The sequence below is a fragment of the Porites lutea genome, chromosome 10 (genome assembly GCF_958299795.1).
Source record: "Porites lutea chromosome 10, jaPorLute2.1, whole genome shotgun sequence".
NCBI lineage: Eukaryota > Metazoa > Cnidaria > Anthozoa > Scleractinia > Poritidae > Porites > Porites lutea.
Genome location: NC_133210.1, coordinates 20,380,602 through 20,393,422, shown reverse-complemented (window position 1 = coordinate 20,393,422; position 12,821 = coordinate 20,380,602). Strand labels below are relative to the sequence as shown.

The 12,821-nt window shown below is 39.9% G+C and overlaps 1 protein-coding gene across 1 annotated transcript; it reads left to right on the top strand.

Annotated features, from left to right (window-relative positions):
- The first annotated feature begins 592 nt into the window (after positions 1-592).
- On the top strand, positions 593-8,768 carry LOC140950768 (uncharacterized). The gene is made up of 6 exons (XM_073399999.1): positions 593-629; positions 5,321-5,598; positions 5,684-5,798; positions 6,508-6,550; positions 7,220-7,345; positions 8,246-8,768. The coding sequence occupies exons 1-6, from the start codon at positions 593-595 to the stop codon at positions 8,766-8,768; spliced, it is 1,122 nt and encodes a 373-aa protein (XP_073256100.1).
- The last annotated feature ends 4,053 nt before the right edge of the window (positions 8,769-12,821 follow it).

Here is a 12,821-nt window from a genome sequence, read left to right as displayed (position 1 = left end):
CGCAATCCTTCAGGGTACTTTCGGTAACTTTCGACCACTATTGTTGACTACTTCGGCTTGCGTTAATATTCGTTATAAACTTACTACTGATTACTTCGAACGCGCGCTATAGCAAACATTTAAATGTCTTTGCGAGCTTCGCGCAAAACCGGCCTCCTGTAAATCTAAAAAGGGCCTCTAGCTGTCACCATAATGTTTTAAACCAAATTTATACCGACTTGTTTAAAGGTGTATCTTCTTTTTAACACTATGTATTTACATGAATGTTTTTGCGCTCTTGTTGACCTTCCGTCGCCGTTATCAATTATTTTATGCTTTGTTGTGTATAGAGTGCTTTAGTAACCTTTATTTCCATAACTAATACGCTTTCGATCGCGCGATTCCGTACACTTGGCGAACGTGCATCAACTTCGTTAACTTCACGTAGTGTTACCCGATCTTGTAACTTTTCATTCTCGATCCTCAACTGTGGTCTCGGTTGCCTTGAGGGTAGGGGGTAGAGATTTGCTTTGCGTTTAAAGTGAATGAGATTTGGTTAATGTATATAACGTTATACATAATAAGCCCAATATGTAATGTAAAGGAGTTGATAATGGATAAACCACATAAAGAATGTGGAATAGTGGGTTGTAAGTTATTGATTCTATAAATTTATACCAAGCTGCAACTGTTGAGTTAATCAAGGGATTGACTTTTAAAGAAACTGCAGTGATAAAATGGTGGGAAAATTAAATAAAAATTGTTTTAATCTGAATTTAAGCTTGTAAAATAATTTTACCGCAGTAATGAGAATTAAAAGGTTGCATATCGAGCGCTATACATTTTGTGCCCGCAGGTAGCTGAGAAATAGATGATTCACTCGATTGAAGCTTATTTTTCTGGTTTGCTTTCGAACCACGATGGGTTTATGCGGTTTTAATTCAGTAGCTCCTCTAGATCTCGTTACTATCGAATTTCGCGTAAAAATGCCTTTACAAAATTGCGTTCAGTGAAATGAACACTGTCCCCATCTTTCGGGGTTACTTTCGACAACTTTTGACCACTATCGTTGACTTCTTCGGCCTGCGTTAAATCTTCATGTCTACTTGCCATTTCAAAGAACCGGCGCTATCGTAAACTCTCGCCATCTTTCGGGGGTACTTTAGGTAACTTTCGACCACTATCATTGACTACCTCGACTGGCGTCAATCTTCATAGAGACTTATACCATTACTTGGAACGCGCGCTATCGCCAACTTGTGAACACCCTCGCAATCCTTCGGGGTACTTTCGGTAACTTTCGACCACTATCATTGACTACTTCGGCTTGCGTTAATATTCGTTATAAACTTACTACTGATTACTTCGAACGCGCGCTATAGCAAACACTTAAATGTCTTTGCGAGCTTCGCGCAAAACCGACCTCCTGTAAATCTAAAAACGGAATGTAGCTGTCACCATGATGTTGTAAACCAAATTTATACCGACTTGTTTAACGGTGTATCTTCGTTTTAACACTAAGTATTCACATGAATGTTTTTGCGCTCTTGTCAACCTTCCGTCGCCGTTATCAATTATTTTATGCTTTGTTATGTATAGAGTGCTTTAGTAACCTTTATTTCCATGACTAATACGCTTTCGATCGCGCGATTCCGTACACTTGCCGAACGTGCATCAACTTCGTTAACTCCACGTAGTGTTACCCGATCTTGTAACTTTTCATTCTCGATCCTCAACTGTGGTCTCGGTTGCCTTGAGGGTAGGGGGTAGAGATTTGCTTTGCGTTTAACGTGAATGGTATTTGGTTAATGTATATAACGTTATACATAATAAGCCCAATATGTAATATAAAGGAGTTGATAATGGATAAGCCACATAAAGAATGTGGAATAGTGGGTTGTAAGCTATTGATTCTATAAATTTATACCAAGCTGCAACTGTTGAGTTAATCAAGGGATTGACTTTTAAAGAAACTGTAGTGATAAACTGGTGAGAAAATTAAATAACAATTGTTTTAATCTGAAATTAAGCTTGTAAAATAATTTTACCACAGTAATGAGAATTAAAAGGTTGCATATCGAGCGCTATCCATTTTTTGCCCGCAGGAGTCTAAGAAAAAAAGAAAGAAACTGATAGAGCTGAGAAATAGATGGTTCACTCGATTGAAGCTTATTATTCTGGTTTGCTTTCGAACCACAATGGCTTTATGCGGTTTTATAATTCAATAGCTTCTCTAGATCTCGTTACTATCGAATTTCGCGTCCGCTCACTGGCGTCTTCTTCGGCCTTCATGTTCGCTCCACCAGATCCAGTTCGCCTCGAAAGCAATGCAAGCGCATGGAATTCTTATGACATGCAGTTACAATATTTTAATATTAACTCCCAACGGTTTAACTCCAGATTAGGCAGCTGGCAATCAGCATCTTGTTTTTTCTCGTTATTAAAGTATCGTTGCTTGTCTCAGTCTTCTTATTTCCTTATTTCCTTGGAAATCATCCCAAACAATGCACGTTCTTAAAGGGGGAGGTAAGGGGGAGGTTTTTAATAAACGCTGTCGGAAGTGTTTATCTGAATTTCTTCAAACATTAACATCATTTTAAATTTATTGCAAAGTAGATATAACTCAGTTAAGTCGACAACCTGTATTTAATATTATCTATCCAATACTGTGTATTTAACAATTCCTGTCTTAAATTGTAATAAAATCAAAATTGTAATGAGTGTGTTAGCGTAAGTAATACTTTGTCTAATAACGTATTAGTTTGTGTAATGGATACTAAGCTGTTACATCGCACGCGATTTAAATTCAACGGCGATTTCACATAGTACAATATGTAATTCTGAAGATGACAAATGTACCATCAAAAAATGTTTGGTAAATTAAAGAAAGTTGTTTTGTTTATGCGACTATCGAAATTTTTGGGTCTTAAATAGGGTAAAGGTTTGTCCTGTCTACAGCTTTCTCTACTAGAACCAAGGTCGTCTCTTTTACTGTTCATCTTTCAAGAATGGTTTGAAATAGGATGATGTGCCACTAGCCCACCCAAATTTCCTATCGTATCCCTCCACGTATCATCTCTAGCTGAAAGATGAGGCATTTTAATTTCCTACTAGCCTACGAGCAGACTCACTTGTGAAATTTCGGGGAAATTCCTTCCCCATTATTTTACTCGCCCATTTCCTCGCTGCCTGCCCTCTCCACGGCAAACATTTTCCCCGAAATCGCACCACAGGTGGCCCAAGCGTAATATGGGCCACCTGTGGCGTAATACGAGAGTTTGTATGGGAAAAATAGAGTTTGAAACTTACATGAAATAAATGAAGTAAAAGCGATAAAAGCTATCAATAAAGTGTAAATATTGTTACCTGGAGTCGTTGTCTTTGTTTTTACGAAGTTTCAGCGCGATTTGAGTACTTTTACATCGTCTGACCTGACAATGTAATAATAAGAGACAATATTTACACTTTATTGATAACTTTTATCGCTTTTACTTCTTATTTCATCTAAGTTTCAAACTCTATTTTTCCCATACAAACTCTCATATTACGCCACAGGTGGCCCATATTACGCTTGGGCCACCTGTGATCGCTCGAGTGAGCCTGCTCGTGGGCTATATATTTTTCCCACAAGCCACCTTTAAACCTACCAACGTTTGTCTGTTGAAATCAGACAGTGTGCTTTCCACTTCCATTTTGCAGGGTCATTACTTCATTTTTTCCCACTTATTTTTCACATAACTTCTTTCTAGTCGAAAAATTTCGCCCACATCAGATACAATCTTATCAGAATACACGGCCACTGTCAAAGCAACAACGATTTCGTACAATCATCGCTTCTTGGTAGCAAAGAACAATATCGATTCCCATCGATTTTCCTCCCCGTCTCTAATGCATAGAAATTCCGAGACAATGCTGTTTTCTAAGGAAACTGGCGATTTTTAAAACTCTAAACTACGACCTTTTTTTCAATAATTACAGCAAAAAGATAACCATCACATATTGTTATTTATTATATGGAGGAGAGTGTTTTACTGGGAACTAAACCACTCGTAGATTCCATACGCCACTTCATCCGGGACCAGCTGGGACCCGAGAGACGTATTTTCCGTATGTCACCTTTGTGAGTGTCGTATCGTTCAATGACGTCACGATTCCCGCCTTTTGCTTTTGTTGAATTGGTTTCTCCATATAATAAAAAGAACATTACACGTTGGCTCGAAGATATGAATTTTATGTTCAAGTGGCAAGAACCATATCTCACTCGTTCGCTTCGCTCACTCGTGAGATATTGTTCTTGCCACTCGAACATAAAATTCATATCTTCTCGCCACCGTGTAATATCCTCTATATTTTTTTATTACGTACCTATTTAGATTTTGCAAGCAAGGTTTGACTAGGTTGGAAACTAATGATATTAAGGGTTGGCGAAATTGACGAAGGTCGGTTGAGCTGCCATTGGCTGGTGCTGACAAAAAATTGTTTTTAACATTTAAAAACAAACCACTCTCCAGCAGAGTCTTGGTCTAAGATAAATGTAATATCAAAAATATAACTTTAGACGCCGGCCATGTGTTCTTCATTATTCACTTGGTTTCTTCTTTTCAAAGTTTTACTGTCAGTACTTGCTGAGACAGCTTATACACAAGGTCTGTTTTGCTTGATTATCTCAGTTCCTATTATTGTTATGAAGTTGTTATTTTTCAGGCATTTTTAACGGCCACAACAAGTTTGTGTCAGTAACTTTTCAGTTTTTTGTATTCTGTGTAGTGCACAACAAAACTAGGCAATACATCGGATAACAAAAGGAGTCTAAAGGCGTCTAAGAACAAACATTATTAAACTATTTTCAGTCGATATTCATGATAAAAGTGATACCTAGAAACCGAATTTGATTCAAGAGATGCGTGATATTTAAGCTAATAAATTCTCCGAGTGATTTTTGCTTCGAAAGTATACCGAATGGAACGAAGGGGCTTTTGATTATGGTTTTCATACACGTACCATGCTGGAGCCCAAAAAAGATTCTTTTTGCTGGTTGTATTGCCACTTTTCTTTGTCGCTCAAATTGAAATAACAAATCTGAAAACACAATTTTTTAATAACGTGGTTTTCTTTGCTAAATTAAATTGAATTAATTTTATAAAAATTTTAGGAATTAATTTTAAAAATCTTGTCCTGGTGTTTTTAAGTGTCCACAAAACACTAATATTAACTTCTTTTTAGATTTCAAACATTTTGAGCTATAAAGGCGTTTTTGCTTTGAAAATATATTTTAATAACTTTCAGCGTTTTCGATACTCTGCTGTTTTTCGAATTTTTTTAAATACTGTCCTTTCTACAGGTTTGGACTCCGGGTTTCGCCAAGATTTTTTCATGCAAGACGATCATCACTATCTAAATGTTCCTAGACTTGAAACATTCACTGTCTCCGACAAGCTTACCTGCAACATTAATTGCTTGAGAAATCCTTCTTGCTTGTCTGTTAATCTGGCCGCCATCGAAACTGCAGCCGATGAAAAGATTTGGTGCGAGTTGTTGTCCTCTGAAAAGAACAGCAACCCTGAGAAGTATAAAAGAAACAAGACCTCCCATCATTTAAGTTCCTTCTTGAAGGTAGTTGTAAATTCAGTGATAATCTACTCTAAATAACTGATCTGTTTTTGTAGAAAATGTTCGATGATATTTCGAAATATTACTATTTCAGACCTCTTGCGTTTCCTCGCCGTGCTGCAATGGAGGTACGTGTGTGTCAAGCTTCAACCATCACACTTTTTATTGCAATTGCAGAGAAGGTTTTGTTGGAGTATCTTGCGAAGTAGGTAATAAACGTTAAGTTACGCATTTGTGAAAAAAAAAACACACACACACACAGTTTGCACGGTCGGCACATCCTGCAAAAGTCTGCGTAGTCTTTGCAGTCAAAATAGTCCGCTTCATAGTCTCCAGTCTGGACAGTCTTCGCAGTCTGGACAATCAACAGTCTTCGTTGTCTGCAGTCTGGGCAGTCTGTGGTCTGCACAGGCTGCGCAGTCTGCCGTCCGGATAGTCTGCACAGTTTGGACAGTCTGTAAGGTCTGCAAAGTCTGCAGTCTGAACAGGCTGCAGTCTAGCGGTGCGAAGTCTGCACAGCCTACACTCTGCAGTCTGCACAATCAGGACAGTCTGCAGTGTCTGCACAGTCTGCAATCAGCAGCCTGCGTTTCCGCATGACCGCGACTCAGTCGATTATCCGCGATGTTATTTGACAAGAAAGACAAACTTGAAATTGTCCAGTTTGTTCCTTATCAGTAACTCGAGCTTGTGTGCTAATTTCGAATCGCGCTCAGCAATAATGTAGCGAGAGAACTAAGTTTTCCGGCCTCGGTTCCCTTTTCAATTTTGTGAGGTACTGTGTGTAACAAACCGTCGAACTGCCTAGCCAGTGTGAACAGCATGCCGACTGGGATTGCGAAGATCGTCTCCTATTATCTTAGATGAGGAAATTGAACCGATTCAAAGAGGAAAAATGGATTGTTATTTCTTTTTCAGCTATAAAGTCATGTCAAGACTTGTATCATTTTGAGCCACAAAAGTAGGTAACATGATCAACGTCTTTTTCAACATCTACTTATATAATTCACGACAAATGCTTACAAACAGAAAGATTCCCTCTACGAATATAAGTACATTAACTACGGGTTATGGGGGGAGGACATGGCAAACTCATTCCCAGGCCCATGGATTTGCCTCTGAGAGCCTGAGAAGGAGGCTGTAAAAGAGTTGTATATTACATACAGTTCCAACCGACATGTTATATTTCATAAGCTCAGTAATGAATACTATTGGATCATGTAACTTCTAAAAGCGCTAGGCTCATTTACCTAGAGATCAGGCCCAATTTTAGCAGCTTTCATACATTTTCTCTTGCATGGTCGAGCAATGATCAGGCTCTATTTCGTTTTGCCTCGCCCCTCGGAATGTTATTTACCAAGCAAAACAAAAGTAGAGCCTGATTTGAGGTGAGGCTCAGTTGATTCATTTATCATAATAGGTCATTTGGGCAAAATTGTCATCTCAGATTTTATGTCTAACTTTAGAAATACTGCCGTTCAATTGCCTTCGGACGATGTAGCTTGGAGGGTTTGAAGCAACAAGGGGACGAAGCTTTAAATGTTGGGTCCAGTTGGAGTAAGGGATCACTAGTGTTCTCGTGTCATTAATGTCGCATGATTTTCTATACAAAAACTGTCTCTGTGTGTAGGTTGAACCAAAGCCAGGTAGTAACAGTCATCTTTGATTCAAGACCTACTCAAATTCTTTGTCACATGGGAGATTTTGGATGTGGAGATGGAGGATGGACACCCGTCATGAAGATGAACGGTAGCAAGGTGTGAAATTTTATTTGGCAACATGTTATTTAATGTTCAGACTTGTTCTACGGTTGTGTCGTGCATTTAGGTCGACTAAACACCTCGTCGTTGGGGTTTTAGAATTGCTTTGAGCGAGTAGAGGGGGACTATGGTATTGCAAACTAATGGCCATACTGATGACGTATCACTGTCAAGATCTGGGTAATGCTTTTGATTGGTCCTACTACATGGCAGATTTGCTTCAGCCAATCAGAGGGACTATCGAGATCTGGGTAGTGACGCGTCATCAGCAGTGGAATTTCTACGCTTTTCTCAGACATCATTTCGCTGGGAAACCCGCAGTAATGAGGTCGTGAAATGTCTGCTGTTTTCTCAGGCTAAGAAACGAATGCTTACAATTTAGCTAAGCTTAGACTGTTCACAGTCCTATATTTTTCTGTAAGGTCGTCGAGATCGAGTGCTTTGCGTTACGGGCTGCCATCTTCATGAGTGTCAAAACTACTTAGGGGGCGGGGGCGGTTTGGAAGGAAGAGGGAAAAATATTTTTCTCGTCGCCCTGCCTCTACAGATATAATCCCCGATGCCCGCCCCCTCGGTACATTTGAAAATCAACATGGCCGCCATTAAAGGTAAGACGCGCTATATCTTAGACTGCTTGCAGTCCGCCTTTTCTCTTAAAATCCGTCTAGTTCTCAGCCAGCGCGATTGCAAACCACGACCTTATGTTACAATAAGGGATTAAGACCAGGCGAGAAAAGACCTCGCCCTCGTTTATCGCGGCTCGCCTGCTTGGGTTTCTCTTGCAGTAACTTTGCAAAGAAAAATAAGAGACTGCTCGCAGCCTACTATATCTCGACGATCTCACGATGAAATATACTTACAGGCAAAGGCCATTGAACTGTGTTTTTTCTTCCACGGCAAACCTTTCATTACGATGCCTCCCTCTGGAGGAACAACGAAACTTTTAACCTTGATGGAGGGAAGACCGGATTTGACTCCCAGGAGACCAAACTGCCCTCCTACTGGAACACATCCTTCTCCAAGATCTGCCTCGGCATGAAGATCGGTCAGCAGATCAGTTTCATTGTAATCAACAGGAACGCCAGTTCTCTACACTCTTTGATCGCTGACGGACAATTTCGCGCTACTTCTCTGGGTCGCGACACGTGGAAATTGTTGATTGGTCCTGAGGCGTCCCTGCAGGTTGGGTGTAACAAACAAGGGTTCAACAGTCATGTGGTCGGCAGAGTCCATTCCAAAGCCAGGATCGGTATCATTAGTAACCAGGAAAACCATTGCAATTCCTGTGACTCTAGAATTGGGTTTGGTACTGGTGGGTTACATGATGACACCAACTCCTGTGGAAACCAGGCTACCCACAGTCTTTGTGATAAACGAAATTTCTGTTTCTCTCCAGAAAAAAAAAAATGCCCTAATTGAATGAGTTTTTCCTCCTTAAATTGCACAAAATGCGTATCACCCGGCCGAGGAATTTTTATTGGATCATTTTCTACGGCATGGTACCACTGGCCTTATTAATCCCCTAACCCAGAGGTTTTTTTTTCTTTTAACGCGCGACCCTATGAGGATGGACAGGCAACCTTTTCCTTGGAATCACTTTTTTACAGTTCAAATCGATCGCACAGCAAAATACGCCTTGCAGGCTATATTAATCCCTTCCTTTAAAACGCTTTCAAAAATCACGTAAGCAGCAGGCCAACGAGGTGTAAGGTTGGCTTTAGGTGCATTTTTTGAACCCTCTTTTATCCGTTCATTTCAAACCAGTTTCTTGTAATGACTATTTTGGCCTCTTATATGGTACATTTCTAAAATTCACGTATAGTATAAAGGATTAGAGAGGTGAACTACCAACCCTTTTGCCCCAACCTGCCAGGTAGCTAATTGTAATTGTTGCACATGAGAATTCATTTCTCGGGCTTGGCAAAGCATAATTTTTAGAGCAAAATTTGATTCCTGTTTTTCAAGTTTGTTGCTTAAAGAAGTGAAATCGCATGTGCAACAATTGAGATTAGGAACCCGGTTGGGTGGCCTGCGATACCTGGTCTCTAATCCCTTATGCTGTCAACTTAGAATGTCCCATATCAGAGGCCAAAATAGTTAGTACGACAAAAACGTTTCCAAAGAACGGATGCAATAGTCTTTAAAAATGCACCTACAGGGAATCTTGTAGTTTCCATGTAGAGTATTTTAATGTGACATCTTGTTGACATCGCGGTTACGTGATTTTGACGTTCTAAAGGAGAGAGGCCTGGCCGCCGGTTTTGGGTTTTCAGGTATCCGGGCTCAATTTTGTTGAGGAATTTTAGTGCCACGATAAGGATATAAATGATCTTTTTTTCTAAATTTTTGATAGTAAGACACAGTTTTTTTTATGTAAATGAACGTTGTCACAGAGATCGAAATATGCTGACCAAAAGCATCTACCGGATTAGACTCGCATGACCGAATTGCAGTCAACCGAAAGTTATCAGTTTATCTGGGTGTGTCTCCCGATTTCTTCCAAATTGCACCAATATTGCTTGCCAGTTCAAGTGGCTTTCAGTGTGTCAAAATATCGAAGAATATATTCCAGTACTTGTTATAGGATCTGATGGGCCACCTAAGCCCAAGAAGAATTAAGAAGTGCCACTGTCAATTTCCATCTGCGTCCCAAACTTTTTCTTGATGAAGCTATGCTACAAAGTGTAAAGAGCCACGGGTGCGTTTCGTAAAGCGATCCTCAGCTACCCCCTTTACGAACTGATCAACAAGTACTCAAAACAGTTCGTTCGCACAAGGTTCTAGGCTGGGGGGGGGGGGGGGGGGGGCGGAGGAGGGGGGAGGTGTCTCCCAGGAAATCGGTGTAGTGGACCTTGCGGCTATCTGCGTCGCTCCTTTACGTTCCGTCCTAGAATACAATGTTGCGTGGCTTGATATAACGCCTTTCCTGCCCATCTGCCTAGTACAATAGAGCGGGTCCAAATGCGAGCTTTAAGGATAATATACCTTCGTAAGCTTTTCAATTTGCTAGAGTCGTTAGAGTTGAGGACAGGCGCAGTGGGCTCTGTATGAGCACTATAAACAAAAGCAGGACCTTGTCAACCTGTGATTAAAGGTCATTTATCTATTTATTTTAGTTGTATATTTATTTGTTCTCTCAGAACAAATAACTTGCGCATCAGGCGCTGGGAAGGAACGGGGGCGACTTTTGGCGGGAAATCGCAGCGGTCGGACGTGTATTCATCGTGTCTGCCTAACATTGCCAAAGATGACCCCTCTCTGGCACCTACTCCTATGAAAATACACTATCTGGCTCCCTGACGATGTAATCTACCTTCTTCAATGTAAATGCCTCCCAGAAAGAATAAAAGAGGTGATCGTGGCTCAACCGAAGACGAACCAAGAAATCCGAAGAAATCCAACATGGCGGCCGAGGAAAACATTGATGTTGAAGAACCGATTGAAGCGGGCAAGGAACAAGAAGAGCCTAGCCTTCTTGAAATCAAGGCTCTACTGGTCGACATACAAATCCAAATAGCTGCAGTTCTTAGCGAAAATCGAACGCTGAAGAAGGAAATCGAAGAATTAAAAGAATCTGCCAACTTCTACGAGAAGGAGCTTAAAGTTTTGAAAGAGTCCTTGCAAAAGACCAAGGACGAATACAAAGAATTAAAACACATGCTAGCCTCAACAAGGAACGAGCTTAAAACAACAAAGGAGAATCTAGGAAAGCAAAAAGAAGAATCCGATCGACTGTGGGAACACCATGATGATTTGGAACAATACACTCGAAAGAACTCGCTGGAAATCCATGGAATTCCAGAAGATGCGTATCCCAGTACGGAGGCCGCGGTCATCAAGGTTGCTGAAGCCCTAAATATCACCATAGAGCCTGAAGAAATAGAGATTTCACACAAGCTGAATCGGGGCAAATCCATTATAGTGAAATTTTGCAATCATAAAGTGAAATCGAAACTTTACAAAGAACGCACCAAACTAAAGGATGTCAAAATCAAAGATCTATTTCCCAGCTACCCTTCAAATGCACAGGAACGACAACGTATTTTTATAAACGAGAACCTCACGGCTTATAGGCGTAGAATCATGAAAGAAGCGAACAAGAGAAGACAAGAGGGTACTCTACTCAGTGTTTGGTCTTTGGATGGTAAGATTTTTGTTAAGACATCACCCTATGGCTCCCCTGTTAGAATTTTTTCCGAAGAGGACTTAGATCAATTATAAACTGAACAGGCAAAATAATCTACGTTAAGTCTGGAGAGGGACGTCTTATCAACCATTCAAATTTCTCGCTGCCAAAGTAATTTAATTTTACTAACTACAAATTTGTCTATGCTCTGTTCTTTGTTTTTGCGCTACTCTTTTTTATTTATTCAAAGTGTTATTTTGTTTAATTTACCTTTTGTGATCATTTGCTTCAGTCTAATATTATATGCACGTTTTAGTCTTCATTATTTGTTTAAAATATCGAGTACCTTTTGCATCAATCATTTTACACCTAATAGAAAGAATGCAAATCCTTTATTGAGGCGCACATGTTTTTTTCCCGTCGAGACAACGTTTATTACAAAAGACTTGAACAAATCGTGACTTTGAAAATAACTTCATTGAATGTCAGGGGACTTAGGGATGACGCTAAAAGAAGAGAAGTATTTAATTGGCTTCGCGCCAAAAGGCCATCAATATGCATGCTCCAAGAAGTACACTGTATAGAAAAAACAAATCACTTGTGGAAAGCAGAATGGGGCTATCAAGCTTACTTCACCTCTTTTGAAAGCAACAAAGCAGGGGTATGTATTCTTTTTAACAATAATTTTAACCTTCAGCTCCAAAGACTTTACACCGACCCTGCAGGGAGATTTATTATCTGTGACTTAAAAGCTAACGAAAAGCTTTTGACCCTCGCTAACATCTATGCTCCCAACGAGGATAAACCTTCATTCTTTCAAAACTTTTACGATCATCTTTTAAATTTTAATTGTGAAGACATAATAATTGGCGGTGACTTCAACCTTGTTCTTAACATCGAAAATGACAAAAAAGGTGGCATTGCCAAAACTCACCAAAATAGCTTGAAGACCGTTCAAGAAATTTCAGAGAACCTAGATCTTCTCGATGTCTGGAGAATTCACAATCCAGATGACAAAAGGTACACTTGGAGACAACGACAACCTAAGGTTTACTGTAGACTTGATTTCTTTTTAATAAGCCAAAGCGTTATTGGGGACGTCACTAACACCGATATAGTGCCAGGATATAAAACAGACCATTCCATGATTACTTTAGATCTGTCTCTTCATGCAAATAGCAGAGGACCCGGCCTTTGGAAATTAAATACCTCTCTTTTAACCGAAACTGCTTATGTTAATCTTATTAAGACAACGATTAAGGAAGTTCAAGACGAATATGAAAATGATGACATGGTAAACTCTGCTCTATTGTGGGACATGATTAAGCTTAAAATACGGGAAAAAT

Coding starts and splice junctions, on each gene's coding strand:
- LOC140950768 (XM_073399999.1), top strand. CDS start 593: ATGGATAAACCACATAAAGAATGTGGAATAGTGGGTT. Junction 630..5,320: donor AGAATGTGGAATAGTGGGTT/GTAAGTTATTGA, acceptor TCCTTTCTACAG/GTTTGGACTCCGGGTTTCGC. Junction 7,346..8,245: donor ATGAAGATGAACGGTAGCAA/GGTGTGAAATTT, acceptor TTTTCTTCCACG/GCAAACCTTTCATTACGATG.